Genomic DNA, 23,863 nt, shown 5'->3' on the forward strand with positions numbered 1-23,863 from the left:
GTGAGGAGATAATAGATAAAGATGTGCAGTGGATGGAGCGAAGCTGATGAAACCAAAGTGTTGGGGTCTAGGGGGATGATGGGGGAGGAAGGATTGTGGGGTGACTTGAGATGGGTATCATCCCTAGGACTAAGGCTTGGATGTTAAGGATCTACTTGTTGGGCAAGATACTAGAGTACCCCATCCCCTTGAAGGATTTAGGGATGGTAGGGAAGCGGAAGACATTGGTAAAGTAGGCTATGGTGAGTGTGGGCATATTCTTGGTTGGGGAAAGATCCCCCAAGAAGTTCCTGCACAATTCCTCCAATGTAGAGGTTATGTCAGGCATGTCAAGGTAGGCCAAGCCCAGCTCCTTTATAGAGAGGATAGAACTTAAAGCAAGACCAAGAGGATGACACAAAAAGGATACTTGAGCGAGTGGTGCTGGTGATGGGTGTGGTTATGCATAGTTCCTCTAAGGTAGAGGTCATGTTGAGCATGTCAAAGTAGGCCCACCATAGCTAGCTCCTTCATAGAAAGGATAGAACTTAAAGCAAAAGTAGGACCAAGATGATGACATGTGAAGGATATCTGTGCAAGTGGTGGTGCTGGTGGGGTGGACTTGAAAAAGATGATCCACCATGGGAGTAGGTAGTCTAGGACCTTAAGTGTGGTGGTAGAGCTGGGCATGCATTTCCATCAAGGCCGAGGGTACTAACAGAGTGCGAGATAAAGAGACCACAGTTAGCAATGGGCCTGTGAAGAGGAACGACACTCCAGGGGCTTGTCCGCCATAACAAAAAGTGTTCAATGGCACTATTTGCAGAAGGCAAAGCCAAGGGCCAAGGAGAATTTGTGGTGTAAAGATTTATCCCCCCTTGATACATCTCCAAAGTCACTTTTTGACAAAGCAGATCATCCCTGAATCCCTAGGTATATGCCTAAGATTCACATTTTTGAATTGTTGAATTAGCTTCTTCACTTCTCTATTCCAATCGTCTAAGAAATCAAATTTGATTCCCTAAGTACCAACAAGTAATTTCTTGACTATCAATAGAGCATCCCCCTTGACCATGAGTTTCTATATTCCAAGTTCTTTACATTTATGTAATCCTTCCTTGAGAGTAACATATTCTACCTCATTAATAGATCCTATCCTTGTATGATGAAGTGTTTCTCCCACTACTTTTCTTCCACCTGGATCAAGGATGATGTTAAGCTAAACATACAACCTTGCACACAAGAGAGGGAAAGAAGTAGAGAAACAACCATGCAAGGGTCGAGTCAGATATGTACACTTAGCCAACCCTGGGTTAACTCCCCTTTGTGAGGCCGCTAGGGGATCACTCCACCACCACTTGTCACCCAAGTGGAGATTCAAGGGCTAGGTGAAGAGCAAAGAAGGAGGGAACTATAGAAAGCTCAACCTTCACTCCATGCCACATGCATGCAAGAGGGACCTTGGTAGAGAGACAAGAGAGGGGAGAGGAGAGGAGAAGCTCTTTGAGCCGACGCCCAATCATGGGTAGGGCAATTCCTCTCCGGAAACCCATCAGGTTTACAGAGTTTTTAGTGGGTGAGCCCAATAGCAAGTCCCACAGTACCTGGGCTCCTTCGGGAGTTCTTGGTCGCTGTTGTGCCCAGTTATTGGGTCTTCCGAGGTCATGCCTTAAGGAAGTAGCGAAATTGTTCTCACGATCGAGATGGCAAAGCTAATGACAAGGAGTTTCTCTGCTCGAGTCTCAGAGACGAGCATGCTTGTCTCTAACCCTGACTTGAAAAACAAAAAAAGAGGAGAAGCTAGATCATCACCATCCCTAACATGATACACAACAACAATCAAGCATGCAAGCATCAACAATACAAGCAAGCATCCACAAGCTCAAGAGAGTGAGTGAGAAAGAGAGGGAAAAATCAAATGAGACTAATGGGATTGTCCCCTTTCATATTCCATAAAATGTCTTATATACAAGAGCTCTCATTTTACAATGGCCGGCCGCCCATTTACAAAACTAATTCAACAATTAGGGGCCCAAAACTAGCTTTCTAACTCTATGTACATCTCTTTCCTACGACTGACGTTACACAAGCCGTAAGCTCGGTTATCCCATATCTCTTTTATCAATTAGCACTTTGTGTGGTTACAAAAAGTTAAGTTACAAGAAGCATAGTCACGCTTGAAAAATAATGTTAACTAGAGTGGTTAACATACCCCCTCCCTAATTCAGGTCCATCCTCCAAGCTGGCTAGATCTAGCAGTAGTAGATCGAATAGGTTCTGACAAAATTGCGGCGCGAGGTAGAAGTCGGGAGGGCTCGATGGAAGACATGGTAGCTGGTCCAAAAAGTTGTTTCCATCATGTCTTCAAAAGCTTGGAGGCACCAGGTTGGCATCCACATGACGCGCTCGTAGTAGCCAAAGATCTGTAGTGTTGGCCCTTTGTTGATGTCGAAAGCCAATCCTTGCATGTCTTCATGGAAGTGGTTCCAATTGGGGAATGTCTCCAACATGGTGATGATCAGATTGAAAAATCTAATAGTGGCGATCACCATAGGATCGGGCACTTGATCATATCTTCCGATGAATTCGTGGATGCACTTTAACATGCTTTCTTCTATGCACGATTACAGGGGCGTTAGAGGAGGGAACCATGGAAAGTTGAATAGCAGCTTTGGGTTCTTTGTTTTCTCCTCATGGAAGAGGTTCCAGGCCCATCTTCCTCAGATCGCTCTCAGGATCTAGTCGAAGTGGGTGTGGCACCTTGCAGTAATTCTCCTAGATGTAGGGCTTCAGTAAGAATGGGCACCTCCAGGTCGGCTCCTCCAGGTCGGCTGCTCACCCATGAGATCGAACATTATGGGGTGAGCAGTGGTAGGTGGCTGATGGTAGCCGCCTCTTTGTCGGGGGGGATACTCGCGCCTCCAGCTTGAGATGTTTCATGTCAATGTATGGATACAGGACGTGGATGTCCATGCGATCCGTACCTGTGTGAGCAGCGCCGCTTGGAGTTGTCGACCAAACAAGATCTGTATTGCCTACTCGAACTTCGTTCGGTCAAGTGGGTCATGCCAGTTCAGTGGGTTGAGCGGAGGGTCGACCTCCTCACGTGCTCAAGTGGGGGCGATGGTGGGATCTCACCTTCTTCCAAGGGTGGGGGTGAGGGGTGAGGGGTGGTGGCAGTGACGAGGTTGGAGGGGGTAGGTGATGAAGAGGAAACCATGGTGATTCTGGCATGAAGCATGGGGGAGGCTTTGCCAATGTTGAAGGTAAATCTGTAAGGGCGGTGGGCATGCCTAAATTCAATGTCAATGTGGGAGGTGAGGGTGGGGGTTGGTGAGGGAGGTGGAGTGGGAAAACGGATGGGTGTACATGATTGGGAGGAAAAGAGGGGGGTTGTTGTGGTGCCAGGTGGGGATGGGGGTTGATGGGGTTGTGTTCTTATGCTTGGGTGGGAGGGCCTGGGGGGAGATGAGGGTGGTGGTGGCTGAGGGGGTTGTGCTCCAGGGGCGCCATCTCTGCCATCGTTGTTGTCGTGGTCACTGTCGTTTCTTCTTCGTCGGAGTATTCTGGGTTGTGTGATTTGAATAAGGCCTTGGCCTCCTCTTTGGTGCTCCACTTCTAGACACTAGCACTTGTAGGGGGTTGCATTCTAGTTGGAAGCATCTTCCTTCCCTCCGGCGTCTGTGAGAATAAGAATTGTGAGCATGGGTGCTCTAGAGGAAGAGGTTTCCTAGCAAGTATGGATTTTATTATGTCTGCATTTTGAAAATATTATGGTAGCTCTATATTAGCCCTCCGTTAGCTCAAAGAACATCACATGTGAAGCCTTAAAGAAGGGATTGTCTAGGCTGGCACACGGAGCTGCTGAGCTGTTGACCAATCGGTCTTTCAGGTGCTCATTTTCTTTGTGCAGGGCTTGGTTGGTGTCATGGAACTTTCGTACCTCAACCAGTAGCTCTCCGCGCTCCTTTATGGGTACTTCGGGCGACAGCATCTTTGTGTCTTTTGTGGCTAGCTTTGCATTGGCCTTTACCTTTGCGAGTTTTTCTTGGAGTCTGGCCATTTCTTCTTTTGCTTCCTTAGCTCTAGTGTCCATTGTAGCCTTGTCTTCTAGGTATGCTATACCCTTTCTGCTACTTGCCATGTTTCCTCTATTTGTGTCTGGAGAGAAGTTTTGTAATTTTCCCAGTCTCCGCCGGCCCCTTCTTTTCTGAGCTGATTTTCATTCTCCATGTAGTGTTGCATCTCCAACTCTAGTGCGTTCAACTCATTGATGGTGTCTATTTCAAATTTTGTGCTCCTTTCAAGCTTCTGTTTGTATTCTTTTGCCTGCTCTTTGGCCTTGTCTCTATCTTTGAGAGCTTCTCTCAATATTTCTGCATACTCCTTGGTGGGTGTGGCGTCCTGCAATTCCTGTTGCAACGCCTTATTTCTTTCTGCTAGCTTCTTCATCTCCCTTTCCCAGTGTTCTTCTTTCCGAGTAGTAGCCTTTAGTCTTGTACTAGACTCTGATCTTCATTTTCCACTTGTTTTCCATTTCCAGAAGCACTTGTTTTGGGAGACTCCTGGCCTACTGGTGGCTGTTGCTACTGTGGCCGCTGTTGTGGCTCCCTATGTGCATCGTCATCTTTTTCTAGGTCATGAATGACCTCTTGTGGTTTGCAAGACGTCTACTCTTGAATTTCTATCAAGGCTTGCAACGCCTGATCCTAGACCTGCTCAGTCTGGCCTTCGCTGTTTTTATTACTGCTGAGAGTACTGCAGATGGGTGAGAAAGTTGTGAACAAGAGGGTAGATTGTGAATGTGCGTGTTTAGACACCTTGTGCTCTTTTTTGCGATGTTTTCTCCTTTTTGCTTCCTTTTTTGGGGCATTGTCGTTTTCAGCTTCCCAATTTTTGATGTGATGTGACCCTTGATTCATATCATGTTCACCGTCTCGGCTTAATGGCATTAAAGCATCCTTGCCGTCTTCCCGTCTTACCATTGCAAGTGGAGTTTTAATGATGTTGTGACACTTGTCCTGCATGTGGTTGCTTATGCCGACATCGTGGCTTTTTGAGTTGACGTGGATCAAGCTGGCATCCACCTCGTCACTTGCTTTTTTACTGACCTAGTTTTGATTGGTTGCGGGGATCTGATCTTTTGCAAATTGGCCACCCTTCCGCCACGGCTTTGTGGTTTTCTGGAATTTTTTGCCTCCACCTCCACTAGTGCCATAGCATATGCTTCGGACTGGCTCCTAGTCCTCTGCTTCTCTTTCTTCCGGTGTAATTACCACCGATTGGCCCTTGTATTTTCTCATCCTGAAGCCATTTATTGTCTTTGGAAAAGGTGTACAAGTTTTCTAAGGTAAAGGCATTTTGGCTGATTGGGTCTTTTACTTGAATGGTCCTATCCACCACTAGATTTTGAACTTTCTGGGGTGAGATCCCAGCTTGAAATTGTAGACCCAACACAAGGTCTCCTTTCTCAAAAATCTTGTGCTTGAGATGCCTGTCAGTCCAAGCCTTTCTTCTTCGCTGCACTGTCTCCACCTGTAGAGAGTTGATTTGCCTTTTTTCCTCTAAGGCTAAGAGTTCCTGTATTCTATGCACCCAGGATTCTTTCATTGGCAGCTTCTCTTAGATGGCCACTCTCAGACTGGGCACCACAAATTCCATAAGCATTACTGCTTCCAATCCATAAACCAGCTTGAATGGTGTTTGCCCAATTGAGACTTTGAAGAATGTGCGAAATGCCCATAGGGCAGCATCTAGCTTCTGGTCCCCATACATTTTTGTTGGCATTTATAATTTTCTTTAAAATTTTGGTCAGAGCCTTGTTGGTAGATTCCACCTGGTCGTTGCACTGTGGGTAATAGGGTGAGGACTTCTTGTGATTGATCAGATGAAATAGTTATAGCTTCCGGCCACTTGGTGAAATAGTCACAATGATGTACTCACATTTGCTGCCTTTTGTGGGTGGCTTGATTGGTCCAATAAAATCCAATCCCCACTTCATGAATGGAGATAGCAGCAGTATAGGTGAGATGGGCAATCTATCAGAATCTCCAGGTTGACCCATCCGCTCTGCTGGCACACATCACACTGCTTTGCTTCACTGTTGGCATCCCTCATGTGACAGTTGGCCACCACATGCCTGCTTTGCTGAATTTTTCGGGTTGTTATTTCTCCGCCCATGTGTCCTCTTGTGATACCATAGTGTGCTTCTCTTAACACTGCTTTGCTGCTCATGATCTGAGACACATTTGCGTAGGATCTAGCTTATGCCTCTTTTGTAGAGTTGCCCAATAATCATGGTGAAATTTCTGCTTCTAAGGGCAATTCTCTTCTTCTTGTCAGTAGTGTACCCTTTTGGAAAAGTCCCCTCTTCTAGAAACTGCATCATATCGTAATACCAATTTTCTTCTACTTTGGCTGCTACTACTATAAATAAGTTGGTATCTGGGAGTTGATCGTCTACACCATCCAAAGCGGGTTCTTCGGAAACTAGTCTGGACAAAAAGTCCACCCACTGCATTTTCTTTTCCAGGTGTGTGCTGGATGGTGAACTCAAATTCTTGAAGTAGGAGCATCCATGCCATTTTTCCCACCAGAAAAGCTTTGTTCACTAGATAAATGAGGGTTTGATGGTCCACATGGAAAACAAATTTGTTTCCCAAGAGAGTGTGTCGGAACTTGTTCATGGCATAGATCATTGAAAGGGATTCACGCTCTGTTGTGCTGTAGTTCCTTTCTGCCCTTGTGAGGGTATTGCTGGCATAATGGATGGGTTGCATATATCCTTTTTGCTTTTCCTACATCAGTGCACTGCCTACTGCTTTGTATGACGCATCTACATACACATGGAATATTAGATTCCATCCCGAATTGATCATCACTGTGTGGTGCTGATGACACCATGCTCTTCAGCCATTGGATGTTAGATATTTCAAAAATCTAGCATGCCATTTCACCTTACCAAGATATATTTCAAGTTGCTTAATATTCTAATGAGGAGCAGATGTTTTGGATATGGCCTCCGCCTTAGCCGGATTTATAGCCAATCCTTGGGTTGACACGATGTGTCATAACAATGTTCCTGATTTTACTGCAAAGCACACTTAGCTGGATTTAAATTCAGCCTTGTATCTCTGCATCTCTGCCAAACATAGCCTCAAATGATAGATGTGTTTTGCCTTGTCTTCGAACACACTAAAATCATCCACAAAAGCCTTCATGAAATCTGTCAAGTAGTCATAGAAAATCTCCTTCACCATTCTTTGGAAGGTAGCAGGTGCATTTTTCAAGCCAAACATCATGACGGTTGCCACAAAGACACCCCATTCAATGATGAAGGCAGTCTTCTCCCGCTGACACCATCCAAAAAAGAATACATCTCCTTTTCGGCTACCTCATCCAGCAAGGAGTTCGTGAACGGAAGTGGAAAGGGACCTAAGTTAGTTGCAACATTCAGCTTTTGCGGTAGTCCACACAGATCCCAATTTTCATGTTCTTTTTGGGAACCACTACAATCGTGGATATCAAGGCAGCTTTTTCCACTGGCATGATGAAACCCCCCCTTAGCAATCTGTCAATTTCTTCTTTGACTTGCTTTGCATAATTTGGGTTCATTCTGTACCTCTGCTATCTGACAGGTTTAGCTCCCTCTTTCAAGTTGATGCTATGCTGGAAGAATTTAGGGTCGATGCCCTCCATGTCTTCATATGATCAAGTAAAGACATCTTGGTATTCCTTTAGCAAGGACACCAACTCATGTTTGAATTCTTCTTCCGATTCCAGGTTGATCTTCACACACTTTTCTTCTTTTCCATCCCCTAGATTTACCTCTTCTAGTTTGTCCGAGCTTACTTTTGCAGCATTGTTTTCTTGGTTCTCCTTTTGCTTTTGCACCCAGTCTCGGATCTCCTGAACCTCTTCTTCTTGTTCCGGCTTCCGGGCCCATTTAATTTCTTTCGAGGATTTCTCCTGCAAGGTTTTTCTCAGTTTTGAGCCCTCTGTTTTTGTGGAATTTGTTTCTTTTTTCTCCATTTGTTTGTCTCCTACTTCCGCGTTTTCACCCTTTGCTTTCGCATAATGTCCTATTACTTCATCCACATGTAACATATACAAGGGCACTAGGTCCCGGTGTTCGCGGAGTATTCTGTTCTCTTCATCATCATCAAAGCCTTCTGACGTGTTGAATGTTTCAGCATGAACTGGCCTCTGAGCAGGTTTTACTAATCCCCTTTGCATTGGAAAGATCAACATGAAATTTTTGCTTTCCCTTTCTGATGGTGATTTTATTCCTACCCCCAGTCCTATTTTACCTTGCCATGTCTCAACCACGACCTTCCCAATAACACTTGGTAAGACTCGATGTGGTTTTCTATCGTAATAATGACTAAGTTGACCTTGAAGTCAACTTGTTTGATTTTCATTGGGACATTTCCTATGATTCCTGTAGGTACCACCATCCTGTTATCTGCCATTCTTATGTTGAACGGAATGGGCTCCCACTTGAGGCCCAATCCTAATGCAGTTTCCTTAGTGATGACATTCACTCCGGATCCTCCATCTAACATTGATGAGTACGTTTTTTAGTTGAATTGTGACTTTGGCCACTTCATCATCTCTGGATGTTGGGGGTACTTCGGCTTGCATATTGTTACATTTTGGGGTTTCTTCTTCTACTAAGTCCTTCAGTTTCTTGCTCAGTCCTTCAATGCCTGCCATCAGGATCTTGGCCTTGAATCTCGGACATAAGTCCAGCACTTGCTTGAGCCGGCGGACCTGTCTATCCAATAGCATTGACACTACATTGGTTTGCAACAACTAGTTGCCATTCTTCTAACTTTCTTCCAAGCATTCCTCATTAAGGTGCTCTGCATGCTTACTTCCACTTGTTTCTGGAAGATATGCGATGATTTCACATGAGCTATCCTCTTTTTGCTTACCTTGCCTTCTCTCTATTTCTTTAGTAATTCCTCACCTTTTCCTGCTGTTCCCAGTCCACAGCTGCCGTCTTGCGGGCTTTGGGTGAGTCTTGATTATCTAGCAGAATTATTCTAGACCACGTTCATTAGCTTTAGCCCTTGTGAGTGCCAAGATGTTATGAACCTCCATCTGTATGTCATTTTCCTGCATCATGTTAGCACTTGGCAGATTTTCTTTGAGCTGCATCAATTTTGCTTGTCTTTCTTAAACATGTTTTTTCTTCATGGCACATTCTGCTTTGGTGTGTCCAGGCTATTGACAATAGTAGCATGTGAAGGTTGTGGAACCATCGGCTCGTCCTTGGCCTCCTCTTCCTGAATAATTTTTGCGGCCTCTATTTCCATACCTTCCCATTCATGGGGGTCTTCTTTCTGCTCCTTCCATGTTGTTCACCATGGGAGGTCTATTTCTCATGTTGTACCTGTAGTTCCATGTGCTATGATTGTACATATTACAAATCGTACAAGTTGGTGGCACAGTGCATTCCTCCTTGAGGTGACCTTCCTGTTTACATTGGGAACATAACACATTTTTGCGAAAACCTGAGCCTTTGCTCTTTTTCATTTCTTGCATCAGTTGCTTTACCTGCAGCATCAATTCTCCAGGGCTTGCTTGTGCCTTCCCAGTTTTCTTCTTTTTATCTTTCTTTTTCTTTACCGCTGCCCCCACTGGAGTGTCTTGTGAGGAGTCACTTGAATCGTCCCGTTCAGTGGTGACACTCTCCTTGGGCTTCCTCTTTTATCTTCTTTCTTGACTTCTTTTTTCTGCCATTTTGGCCAGCTCAACCACTTCCTTGAACTCCTCTTCAATTTTCGCTTGCTTTGTGCTCACTGCTGTGTGAATGTCCGGCTTAAGCCCTTGGACAAACCAATCAACAACAATTTGCATTCAGGGTCGGGTTAGTTCCACCATTCTCTATCTCAAGCTTAGCAGCTTTGTTGCATAGGCTTCTACATCCATCTCCTCTTGTCAGAGCTCTCTCATTTGATCACATAGTTGAGTTGCAGACTTTATCTTGTGGAATCTTCCCAAAAAAGCACTCATGACCTCTTCATATGTCTGGAAATGGTTGTCTTGATATCTTAATACCCACTCCGTGGCTCTGTCTTTGAAGGTATTCATGAAAGCATCTCTAAGGATTTCACTCAGCTCCAACTCTTCCACATCCTAAGCTCTGGCTACTTTTTAATATTTTTCAAACCTCCTCGCATGCAGATCTGCATCCTCCCCTTTCTCTCCTGAGAACACTAGGAAATTTTTGGCTATTGACGCCATGGCTCCCTTGAACCTTTTTGTTGTGGTTGTCCACTCTTTTTGGGCTTCCCGGACCTAGACTGTGCACAACTTCTCACTCTTGGCACTCCTTTTCTTGGTCCAAATTGTGCCTGAATTCTGACACTTCCTCTTGCTCATGCAGGGTTGTAGAAGTTTCCTCACTGACTTCTTGCTTGTGACGGTGCGAGGCACTCCCAGCTATGAGCTTCCTAGAGGATCTCTTGGAAGGCATTACTTTTCACCGTCCTTAATTGCGGAAAGCATACCTGATTCTGGTTGGGTTGTGTGGTGAAAGGTTCTCCGTGTAGTACTGACTTTTTTGAAAAGTTTCTTCCATGTTATGGTTTCTCTGCAGACTTGTTTTAAGTGGACCCACAACTTTCCTTCACTCGAAGGCGTGGAATGTTACTCAGTTGAGGTTTTCCTGCCACGCTTCGATTTCCTCAACTTGAGAGTTTTCCAACAACCAGGATGCTGTAGAGTTTCTTCCGTAGGAAGTTTCCTTGCGGACTTGCAGTAGCGATCGAGCATAGTTACGGTAAAGGTTTTCCTCGGCATAGTTCTTAGTAGGAAGTTTGTCCCAAACAGGAAATTTATTTTCCCTAGTAGAATGATTGTATTTTCCAGCAGGATCACCAAGTGTTTCTCGTTGATTTTCATTTCAACGAAATGGCAAGATAACAATTTGGTGTGATAGACTAGTCAGGCAATGTTGTGGGAGACGTGTAGTCACGGTCATAGTTTCTGGATACGAACACCAACTCTCATGTGGTCATGGGGACACCTAGAACACCACTCCACTGTGCAAGTCTTCACTCACACTCTCACATTTCTCACTCCACAACTCTCCATTTCATATCTCACTCACTCTCTCACAGATACATAGTGTGTTTATTAAAATAGAGACACAACATGCTTAATCCACACATAGCAGAGAGTAACATAGAGATATGATGGAATGACAACATTGCTCTTGATTACTTCCCAGAAGTATTGTAGACTATTATAGAGTAAATTCTCAACACAAGCTATCACTTCCTGAGTGCTATCTCTATAACAAGCTTTATAACACAGACTGTCAACTACCAGTTTAGAGCATACAATAACTGCACCCTTTATACATCCATTCTATTTGAGTGTATGTCTCCCTCTATCTCCGTAGTGATCAGTTGCCCTTTTGAGCTGAGACTTCTTGTTCTTGGCAACGGTTCTCTGGTGGGTACAGTCTGCCACCTCCACATGTGCGATACCGAGGTGACGCTCACAACATGTGGAGTGGGTTGGTTGCACCTTATGCTGCCACTGAGCTGCTGGGCGCAACAATAAAGTATGTGAAGCATGTCAATTTGGAATGCAAACAAAGAATTTATTTCCACATGATAGGAATGTAAGTAAGAGATCACTTGATGTGGTGCACTTATATGTGTATGGAGCTCGATAAAGGTGACATCAATGGAAGGATGTCATTACTATGTATCTTTCATTGATGATGACCTCACAAGGAAGGTGTGAGTCTATTTCATGAAAGAGAAAAGTGAAGTGTTTACTCACTTTCATAATTTCAGAATGTTGGCTGAAAAGTAAAGAGGCTTACAAGTACCTAAGGTCAGATGGAGGGGGAGAGTACTTCTCCAATGAGTTAGTGAGTACTTGAGAAAGCATGGAATTTAGAGGCAATTCACATGCAAGTAAACTCTATAAGCAAAATGGTGTTGCTGTTGAGAGGAAGAATAGGCACATTGTAGAGGTTGCTTATGCATTGATGGGGTTGAGAAGAGCATGCCTCACCATTATTATATTGAAGCAGGTGAGTGTAGTTTACATTATGAACAGGATTCCCACAGTAGTAGTACATGGTGTGACTCCTGAGGAGAAGTATAATGGTAGAAAACCAAGTTTGTCATACTTGGGATGCATTGCATATGTACACATTCCCGGATGAGCTACAGAGAGTAAGTTGAATCCAAAGGTTAAAAAATGTGTATTCATTGGTTACTCCCTTGAGCAAAAGGGATACATATGTTATAACCCTGTCACATGTGAGATAAGGGTGAGCATGGATGTTGTCTTTAAAAGATGAGCAATTGGTATGCTGATGTAAAAGACTCGATTGGGGCTTAAGAATAAGAGCAGGTGGTTGCACAGAATATAAGTCAGCAATCACAGTCATTAAGTGGACCAAGAGAGCCCTCTAGCAGTGGGTTTGTTGATAGACCCTGGAGTGGTATGATGTGTCAGAAAATTAGTTCAGTAGGTTCAACAAGTGCATCACATAAAGGTAGAGAGAAGGTTGATGAATCTCTTGGTATTCTTGACATTTCAGTAGGGCATTCATATGTTGATGGGAGTCTAGTGGCTTAGAGAAGAGCCTTGATGAGGAGTTTGGGATTCCAACTATTAGGACAAGGAAGGCTAAGGTAGCTGCAAGGACACCAAGGATAGATCCAGGACCACGTAGGCTGAATAGGGTCAAGAACCCTATTCGGAGATTGATGTATGATGGTTACGTAGCTCACCCTTATGTATACATGGGCAAAGGTTGTGCAGGAAATTAAATGCACATGTTTGAAGGATGTTGTTGGGCATGTAGATTGGGAGAAAGCCATGGATGAAGAAATGGCTGAGAAATGGTTATATTAGATGCAAATAAGACATGTGAATTGGTGTCTTTGCTTGAGGGTAAAAAGACTATTGGATGTAAATGGGTCTAAAAAGTGAAGCACAACTCAGATGGAAGCGTATTAGCAGGTACAAGCAGGCGAGATTGGTTGCCAAAGGTTATGCTCAGACCTAAAAAATGGCAACCATGAGAGTTATTATTACAATGGCTGCATCAAAAGGTTGGGTTTTACATAAGATGGATGTAAAGAATGTGATCTTGCATGGTGAGTTATAGAAGTATATTTGGAACAACCACTTGGTTATGAGAATTTGAATCACTCAAATTATGTGCAGGCTATGTAAAGCCTTGTATGGCTTGAAGCAGGCACCGAGAGCATGAAATGATAAGATTGCATGGTATCTTATCACCGTTGGCTTTTATATGGCAAATGCTGATCATTCTCTATGTGCAAAAGAGTGATAAGAGGATTGTTCTCATCACCATCTATATGGATGACTTGATTGTTGGGGTGATGATAAAGATGAAGTTGAGAATGCAAAAGGTCTTCTCAAGAAGAAGTTTGACAGGAAGGATTTGGGTGAGCTGAGATACTTTCTTAGCATTGAGGTCATCAAGATGCCTGAGAGTATATATATGGCTAGCACAGAGATAGTATGCATTGGACATGTTATCCAAATATGGTATGTTTGGTTGTAAGCCCATTTCTGTACCATTGGATCAGAATGGCAAGCTAATTGCAAATGCAAGTGAGATTTTGGAGAATGCCACTATGTACAGGAAGATAGTGGGTAGCTTGATTTACATGACAATCACTAGGCCAGACATGAACTACACAATTGTGTTGAAGAGTCAGTTTATGCAGGTTCCTCGGAAGTCACATTTGGATAGTGTGAGGCGCACACTATGCTACGTGAGGTCCATAGTGGATTATGGCCTTCTATGAGACTAGTATACAATTGCACGTGTATGGATACACTGATGCAGCTTGGGCTAGTAGCATATGGACAAAAGATCTACTAGTAGCAACTTCATGTTTTTCTTTGGGAGTAGTGTTGTTACATGAAGCAACAAGAAGCACCCGACAGTTTTCTTGTAGAGTACAGAGGTAGAGTACACGGGTGCTGCAACAATGGCAGCATGTGAGGTAGCTTAGTTACGTAAGCTACTTGGAGATTCAGGGCTACATGTGGATGGGCAGGTTGTCATCTATTGCGACAACCTTAGTAGCATACAGTTGGCCAAGAACCCAATGTTTCATGCACATAAAAAACACATAGAGGCCGATTATCACTTCATCAGAGAGGTGGTCCTGGAAGGAGATATTAATCTTGTGTACATCAGCATGGAGAAGCAGGTAGCTGATATTTTCTCCAAGGCCAAAAGCTTCACAAGTTTCGCACTATGCTTAGAGTCTTGGAGATGGAGTTGAGCTTGAGAGGGAGTGTTGAGATGACAAGCTCAACACGAGCCGACACTCATGATGCACTTAGGTAACTGTTCCATATTTACACCACTGATGTGTTTGGTAGCTGACATGAAGAATCTTCGCCAGTGATTCTACAACAGGACTATGCCTACCTAGTCCAACCGAGTTATGGCATACGTATCCTCCCAGCTCACCTACTTAGCGTGTTCATATTATGGACCGCTTGTACATAGTACTCTACTACTTATGTTGGTTTTCACTTATCTTTTTGTAAATCTCTTTTGAGAGAAACAAGGAGAAGAAAATTTCAACCTACCATCTTTTTGTGTGTGTGTGTGTGTTATCCATTGTGTGTGCGCTTGCAAGAGCTCAAGCTCTCTCTCCTTCCCCAATCTTTCCAAATCGTGCAAACCTTATCTATGGAAGAGTATCCATGGTTGTTGCAAGAACATGAATCTAGTCCTTGGAGTCAACAGGCTTTAGAAGGAGCTCATATTCTTAGTCCTCATGTTCACCTTCTAATATCTTATTACAAGCTCTACAGATGTCAATATATGGTGTGAGCTTGTGCATTGCGTGCTCTACAAATATCAACTGAAGCGGTTTGAGTGGTTATGTCTAACTCATTGGTGAGAATCACCTCATGGGATGAGTCTCTTCCCTATTTTCAAGTTTATTTTCAAGGATTGGTTACCTTTACATATATAAATGTGATTGGTTTCCCAATTGTGAACCAGCCTTGCATCTCTCATATAAGGCCTTCCAAGGATCTTGGTGTATGACCCTCTTCTCTGAAATTCCATCACCATGAATGTGTGGTGATAGACCTAAGAGCAAAACCATATATATATATATATATATATATATATATATACACACACACACACACACACACACACACACACCTAGATGAATCCAAGAACATGCCCAAATTCACCTTTTAGGAACGTGCATGTTATATACTCATGCTAGTCAACCCACAAGACTATATAACTATCAACACCATTATGCATAGTATGGACTAGATACTACAACATCCCACTAACGTCATCAGTGCCCAATAGTGGGTGTAGAACTGTGTATCAAGATATGCTCTTACACGCACACACATAAGAGCATATATTCACACAAAGCCCTTCGTACTGAGTTTCTATCAAACCTCCGGAGATGCAGGGCAGACTCAGCCATAATGAAGCCTAGCACTAAAAGAAATAGCAAATAGAAAGAATTAGTACATCAAATAAGTAGTTGATAGGCAAATGCACCTACAAAGTGGCTAACAATGTGAAAGACGCAAAAACCACAATCTACCACATCAATTGCAAAACCTTAAGTTGGGTGAAGAAACTGTATCACATTGTCACTTTCAACTCCAGTCATGACACCCGAGAAGTTTGTGGGGAAACCCCTTCTATGATGAAAAATGGGTCACCCTAGGGAACACTATTTCACCGCACTTCCACCAATCAAATAGTAGGGGACAACCCAGTTTGAATAGAATTTTGGGGATTGTGATAAGGAAACCAAAGTGTGCCTGACATCAGCTTTTACTAGAATTTTAGCGAATGATGGTGGTCTGTGTTCAACAACTCAGATTTCATCAAAAGGGTGTTGTTTTTCTAGGCAGAATGTTGATGGCAACTGCTGAAGAAAAGAGATCTTGATGCTCGTGCAAAAACAAACAGAGAAAAAGCATCTGTACATTCTTGCTAAGACAATGCTAAAATCATGTTCTGTCTGTGGATCTATCAACCTTATATCAGATCCACAAACAATGCTGTTTTTCCCTTGGAACTTATGGCACTAGCAGCAGGAATCGTATTTCTCCGATTCCTCCATCTAAATGCCTTCATCTATCACCACCCTTTGACACTTATCCATATGCATGTTGCATGTAAAACCTTCCATCTCATGTACATTAAACTTGAAAGTATTGAAAGTGGTTATTGAACAGATTTCTTTCACATATGCTAGCTAAATTACCATCATAAAAAACATACAATATGGCCTGAGACAGCAATAACATCAATTCTAAGACTTACTCTAGGTGTCTCAGTACATTTGAGTAAAGAGTGTGCATGCATGATGGTACATGAATCCAACTTTGATATGGGCTAAATATGTCCAGGCCATTCAACAAGGTGTACAATTGAAGACAAATAGCTCAGTTTCTCAATCCTCCAGACATGAATCCACCTTGTATTTTCAGCAAAGCAATGGCAAATCTGCATGATGGGTTCAACCAATGACAAATGTATGTTCCACGTTCTGTGTATGAGGTGAAGCACATGTCAGAAGTTAAAACATTGCCAATCTCTTTTAACTGCCTTACTACCAAAGCCAAAAGAGGCAGGGCTTTATAAAATGCCCGTGCACTTCAAATGATAGCACTCATCTTTGGAAAAATTCATGAGGATGGTTCATTGCCAATACGTCCCCCAAGTGCTTCCCAATGCCTGATCTTGTCCAAAACAGGGGACTTTACTTCCATCGAGTTCTCTTGAAGAGTTAAGGACCTTCTAAAGCCTCTGGTGACAATCTGTAGGTTCTCATTCTTCAAATTTAAGCTCCGCCTGGGTGGTTGCACAGCTTCTTGAGCATGACCTTGCTTTCTAACATGAAGAAACTCCAACTTTGAAGAATCCCTGATGTGTTTAACATCAGAACAGTCTCTTTCCACTGCATCCTTACTTCTACAGGGATTGGAAGACAAAGAAGAAGGCATCCTGATGTCGGTTTTGCACATCATGGGACGCAGATTTGGTGATGGATTTGACTCAATTGGAAATCCTTTGGTTCTACTTGGAGGTGATTCTTTCATGTCCGCATTGCCACATGAACTGTGAGAAGGCGGAAGCATATCACTGCTCCATTCATCATGCAGCGTGTAATCACTTGCCTCTGACACTCTGGATACAGATTGGCCTCTGAAAATTTCAGATTTCACTTGCACTGGTGTGTGAACATCAATTTCTTCCATAACAATAGATTCAGGTGTATCAATGCCTGTCCCTTGTAGATGCTGGCAGGTATAAGACTCGGTGACTACCTTCACAGAATCCAGTGAACCTTCAAAGCAAGGGGGTGAAGAGTCAGATGCTTTATTAAGAAAAAATGTGTTCTTAGACCAGACATTAACTGAAGAACTGCTCGGATTTCTTTCTTTTTCAGAAAGATTTGCCGACAAAAATGAACTGTTCACGCTTTCCACATAATTTAGTTGTGTGGAAATGGGAGGGTCTTGAAAAGATTGAAGAAGTTCCAAAGTGCTTTTGGTTACTTCTGGCACTAAATTTACAATATTGTCATACAGAGGAGCTGAGTTTGTACCACTTGCATTATCGAATCTGCACATATCTATCCCACAAGCTGCAAGAAAAATCTTTATGAGTATGACAATCAGAAATATAGTGGCAGATGGTTCGTATCAAGGCATGCAAGCAGCTAAGAACTGATTTTTGAGAAATTGCATGCAATCAGCATTACATAGACAAGTGCAAGTTTTTTTAAATGTTTTAATCTATCATAATCCTTCTTGTTCTTGTCCAATCAACAGAGATTTTTCTTGCAGCTAGCCTTTAATAGAGACTGGATCCACATTTAGTGCAAGCCAAAGTCTCCTTAGATACCCTAATCTTACCTGACTACCAAGGGGAGCTCAACACTGTGGATCCACATTTTTAGAGCTTGCCCATGCTACAGAATCTCATTGTCCACAGTTTGGAGCCAGAAGAGGGGCCATGGAATACTGCCATGGACTGCGATAGCACCTGAACAATGATGGATCTTCTCTCCAGCTCAGTTGCCGTTCCCTGACTCTTCAGGGTCATGAGAAGATCCTCCTGTACTTGCAATTGGGTACCGACCCCGAGGCGGCTTGGTATTCCTGCCCAGAGGTGTTACCAAAGGGGCCTGCGTGATTGTAAACTCCAGATCTCCCCTCCCCAAGAAATCCCACTGTACTAGGCTAATTTGTTCTCAAATCAAACAAGCGCAAAAGAAGAGAGGTTGCACAAGCCACTGATTTAAAACACTTCGTCGTCCCCCAGTTCAGCCATCCTGCTCAAAGTCTTAGCTTTTCCAGGTGAAACAGACACCAGCAGGGGCCAAACATGTTCCGCTTGGATTGATTCTATGTGGATGAATGGGCATGCCAAAGGGGAGCCACAGACTCAGTGGGCATTCTTGCGGGCTCCACCCTGTCAGACTATTCTCTAGTTTTGCTTCACCTCAGTGATCCCTAGTGGCTAGACTGCCAGAAATCAGTGCGGATCCCAAATTCCCTCGTCTGTGACCTGGACATGTGTAGCCCTGTTGAGGATATTAGGATCCTTTTCTTTTCACCCAGGAGCTGCAGCAGCTGCTCTAAATAGGGCTCCATGGGAGATAAACAGTTTTCTCCGGACCTCAGCGAGGGAGAGGCTAGAGATTTTTCGAGAGCAAGAAAGGAGCCCGTGGCGGGTTTTGGCATCTCTCCAGTGCCTCGAGGAGTAAACCCCGACAACGTACCGGTAGGTGCCTAGATGGAGACGGCGTGGACGGCCCTCAAGGCCATTGAGACCCAGAGAGAAGTGGGGCCATTACCACGAGGCCATTGAGACCATTGCAGGCTTTTTGGACCCAGGGAAGTGACAGGGTCATAGGGGGCTCTTCAGGCATTACCCCCCAGGAAGCCCCTGGAGAGGACGGACTCCCAGTCTCTTCATCATGCATCGTCAGGACCTTATGAAGGCCGGCCTTCAATGAGGTCATGGAAATAACTCCTCTCCCGGAGAGGCTAGTTGAGGGGCTCATTCACCTGATCCCCATGGAGGGTGGGGATTGGATGGAGATCCGCCAAGTGCTACCCCATCACCCTCCTGGGCACAGCCTACAAAATCCTCGCCAAGGCGATCAACTTGCACATTCAGCCTCACCTACCAGATCTTAACCATGGCACACAGACAGGTTTAATCCGAGATGGGCGCATCCTCGATAACATCTTCCCTTTTTGGGAGGCGATTGCCTCTGCATAGTTGAGCAGATAACGTCACCGCTGCCCCCTAGGTAGTTCTATACGAAGTTCCGAGATCGAGGTACCCACAAGCAGTTTGGCTAGACGAAGAGTTCTTTCAAGAGTACCCCTAGTTGTTGGCGGACTACTTGGAAGCCATGAACCTGCCGCCAAGCTGGAATGTCACATGCACTCTGCACTGTAGTGTATGGTGACAAGATGGCTCATCATCAGGGCAACACAATACAATAGTAGAACCCTTTAGGATTTGATATTTGTCGTATGCCGTGACCCCATTGTAATCCTCGGTCTAGGATATGTCAGGCACGAGCTACGTAGGTCATTCCTTAGCCTTAGAGAGTCAATCAGTCAGTCAAAGTCCCTTAACCCACTTGGAGAGAATCATTCATTCATATAGAAGTCATAGAAGCCTTAGGATTTGCATTAGGACATGTTTGCATTTTGCATAGCATTCATCCCATATGCATTTAGACCTCCTAGATCGTTGCAGAAGCCTCAAATTTTTATCCAGTATTTTTCTCCATATTTTATATTATTTATCTGGCATTTTTTCACATTATTATCACCATTATTTATTTAATGCAAGACATGAAGCAGTCAGCCAGCTTTAAGCCAGCCGACCTGCTCATGAAGAGCATATAAATAGCATCACTTGCTCATCCCATCCTTCATTCATATCATTCAGCCATCAAGCCTTCAAGCGCTTCATCCTTCAGCACAAGGAGCATTAATGCTTGAGCATTCAGCATATCATCAACAAAACACAGCATCAATCAGCATTCAGCCCATACAGCACCTTGCGTTTTCAGCATCTACATAGTTTTCAGCATTCATACACTCATTGTTTTGCTACAGCCCTTCCGGTGAAGGTAAAATGCATTCATACATTCATTTTCAGCATTCATTCACAGCCTAGAAACAGTCCCAATCAGCCCATATCTCAGCCTAAGATTTGCAGCCTTCCTACATTCCATTGGAAGAGAGCATAGGCTTGAGATCGGTCGTCATTGGTGCTTCTACAGCCGTGTATAGTTTAGCCCGACCCTTGGTCTTTCAGAGATCTTGTGTTTGCCTTATCTATAGTCCAAAGTCATTCTCTTCAAAGATAATAAAGCAAATACTCCTAGCAATAGGAGGGGGCCCTTCAGTGGGTAGTTCGGGACCCAATACGGTGTACATATCTCGCTCTCTCTCTCTCTCTCTCTCTCTAATCTCTTAAAGTTTGAAGTGCTAAAAGTGGATTGCTAAAGACTCGCGAAACTCAGGATTCAGAAGGCGGTGTGAGACTTGTGTGACAGGATCCTTCATTAGGCATAATTCCACTGTATGTTACACTTCTTTGGCATATACTTCATGTTGCTCGAGGGACAATCGATTTTCTTCGAAAGAGTGGGGGTTTGTCCCCACTCCCATCCTTCTTCACATGAGAATCGGCTCTTGATGGAGATCAGTCTTTAAACTTCTTCCTTGAGATGGATCTCGATTGTCGTTCTTTGTCTTGCTGTCCATCCAAGGCATGTACAAGGCCTCGGCTTCTTGCAAAGCTTTGTCTTGAGCTTCTTTCAATGTTTTTCTTGGTCCCGCCGTGTAAACTGCTTGCATAAGCTTAAGGTTGCAATCCATTGACAAACTTACACATTTCCATTAGTGAGGAAATGGAGGTATAAGAAGTAAACTTCCTGAAAAGTTGTTAAGGTATGATGCCACATTCTCACCAACTTTCTGCTTTACCTCATCCTATTCCTCCTGCACATCAGCTTCAAAGTTTGCGCGGATAGAAACTTCTTGTTGAACAAAGTCTTGAAGTCGGTCCACGTCTTTGGCTCGATCCCTTCTTGTACTACTTTTAGCCACCAATTCAAGGCGGCATCCGTTAAATGCATACGAACCATGTGAAGCTTTGACTATTCGGAGTAGTCATCACCTCCAAAAGTAGCATCAAATTGCTTGACAAAGGATAAAGCTTTCTCAGTATCCTGCTTTCCATGAAAAGCATCCAACTTGATGCTCTTCTCTCTTGGCTTGAAGTCCATCTTGCCGATTGATATAGTCTCCTTTGCCTTCCTTTCCCTTACCTGTCCCGAAGAAGCTACGTCTGAGAAAGCAGACCTGGGAATAACCTCCCTGTTTTCTCCACGAGAAATAGACCGGGTAGCTCTAGATCCTTCTGCAATGGTGACTCCTTTGGCCCGAAGATAGGCTGTTGGCTTCGGTGGCTCGATCCTTGATGAAATCTTCAAATATTTGAGCCCTTCTTGGGTCCTGTTCCCTCTTGGTTCTCCCAAGAAGGACTTCTTTGTCTCTGAGAAATCGCCTAAACTGCTGAAAGTCATGGTACTCTTCTGATGACCTTGGTTCCCATCCTGAAGTCCCGACCTCATAGTTATTCCCTTCATTATCCCTCTATTCTTGCCATGGTACTGTCACCCCAAGAAAGTTTCTTCAAGAGAAATCCTGCTCTGATACCACTGTAAGTCCAGTGGGACGTGCTCGACAGATTCAACCACATGTCCAAGATATAATGATAGAGAGAGAGGGGAGAGAGAGAAGGGAATAGGGATCTTGCACAGTACACCACACTGAGTGGGGAACAAGCCTCGTCCCCTTTCAGGAATTTATTCAGAAACAATCCACAACACGCTGGCCAAGATCAATACAATAATGAATACAAAAGCAAACAAATATGCCGATGTAGAATCCCTAAGTCAAAGTCGGTGTCGAGGTACGAGATCTTTGATGCCGAGTACACTACGGGGATGACCCACAAGAATCTCTCACCGAGCTGGTACCAGATTCAATATCCAGATCCAAATCCAGGTCCAAGTCCAGGTCCAAGTCCAGATCCAAATCCAAGTCCAAGTCCAGATCCAAATCCAAGTGCAAGTCCAACTCCAAGTCCAAATCCAAGTCCAAGTCCACATCCAAGTCCAAGTCTAGATCCAAGTCCAAGTCCAGATACAAATCCAAGTCTAGATTCTAGTACACCACGAGGATGACCCACAAGAATCTCTCACATGAGATCCAATATCCAGATCCAAATCCAAGTCCAAGTCCAAGTCCAAGTCTAAGTCTAAGTCTAAGTCCAGATCCAGATCCAAGTCCAAATCCAGATCCAACTCCAACTCCAACTCCAAGTCCAGATCCAAGTCCAAGTCCAAGTCCAAGTCCAAGTCCAAGTCCAGGTCCAAGTCCAGATTCAAGTCCAAGTCCAAGTCCAAGTCCAAGTCCAGATCCAGATCCAGATCCAGATCCAAGTCCAAGTCCAAGTCTAAGTCCAAGTCCAAGTCCAAGTCCAGATACAAATCCAAGTCTAGATTCTAGTCCAAGAATCACTTGCTCATCCCACGAGTAATCTCCATAACTCCTACAGCCTATTTCTGGCAAGAAAACTGATATAAAACCTGTTTTAATGGCTTTTCGACAATAAAAACCTCCAAAAAGCAGTTTTTGAGATTTTTGGAGCAATTTTAGGATTTCTAAAATTTTTAGGGTTTTTGAAATTTTCATTCCGTACACCTTCGCACATGTCTATACAGCTCCATACATGTGTCCGTATCGCCCATGCATATGCGCATACACCTCTTTGAGTATAAAAAGGCTTGAACCTCTCTTGTAGCATCATGAAGGAGATCATGGAGTGTGTGTGTGGGCATCATTATGATCCTAGAGAGCTTCTTCTTCACCATCAACACCTTCTCCAACTTGCTTTTCAGATATACGGTCAGTCATAGACTGCTCTGCTTTTTGCCAGAAGCTTAACCAAGCTTTTTCTTTTGCCTTTTTGCTTTGCTTTCCACTTTATGATAAAATATTACTCACTTTTGTCAAAGTTCTTTAACTGTGCTTTTCTAACTTCAGGACCTTGCTTTTCGGCCCTGGAGATGCTTTTTGAAAAAGCAGCTTTTAGATTTTTGGTCCGGCTCAGTCTCCTTTTGCCAGTGGTGCCCTTGGCTTGTGGTCAACCTAGTTTGACTTTTTGCTTTTTGACCAAGACTGATGCTTTTTCTTGAGCAAACCTTATGGTCCTTGTCCCCATGCCTTCTTCCACCTGTCTGGTGTCCGAGCAAGGGTTCTATCATGTGAAATAGAGCTAGGAGGGCCAAACAGTTACAATACGTATCTTGACATTTTGAATTTCATGTATTCACATTGCTATTCCTTCCCTAGGTTGTGAATTTGTGACATGGCATTGAGATCTCCGTGCATTTTGAATTTTCCATATTCTGAACGTTTGGAGGGTCCCCGTTTTCTCTCCATTGGGAGTTGTAGGTTGTGATAACTATGGGAAAATTTTACACCTATTACAAAGTCTGGTCAGATATTGGCTTAAAATCAGAAGATACCTAGGGCAATTCTTGGGCTAGGTTGAAGTCTGACTCACTTAGCCAAAAGCACACAAAAGCATTCATGATAAAAAGAGCAGCAAGTGACGATAAAGTTGCAATAGGAAAAGTTTTGCACAGAAAACGATGACATGAAGAAAAAAGTAAGAACAAATTAAATTTAACAATCAACTAATCAAATAACTACTAAAACAAGAAACTCAGCCAAGTTCAGATTTAACAATCAA

The 23,863-nt window shown here is 43.7% G+C and overlaps 1 protein-coding gene across 6 annotated transcripts in view; it reads right to left on the reverse strand.

Annotated features, from left to right (window-relative positions):
• Window positions 1–16,222: 16,222 nt before the first annotated feature.
• Window positions 16,223–23,863, reverse strand: part of LOC147632856 (uncharacterized) — a 62,298-nt gene continuing 54,657 nt past the window's right edge. For 4 of the 6 annotated variants that reach the window (XM_086807724.1, XM_086807726.1, XM_086807725.1 and 1 more), the window contains one exon: window positions 16,223–17,648. In XM_086807724.1, the coding sequence (XP_086663850.1) occupies window positions 16,687–17,648 (962 nt within the window). In that variant the 3' untranslated portion in view covers window positions 16,223–16,686. The remainder of the gene's footprint in view (window positions 17,649–23,863) is intronic. The other 2 variants (XM_086807727.1, XM_086807728.1) reach the window with 2 other exon arrangements.

This window comes from Cibotium barometz, chromosome 13 (assembly GCF_041138505.1).
Source record: "Cibotium barometz isolate CiBa-2024 chromosome 13, ASM4113850v1, whole genome shotgun sequence".
Taxonomy (NCBI): Eukaryota; Viridiplantae; Streptophyta; class Polypodiopsida; order Cyatheales; family Cibotiaceae; genus Cibotium; species Cibotium barometz.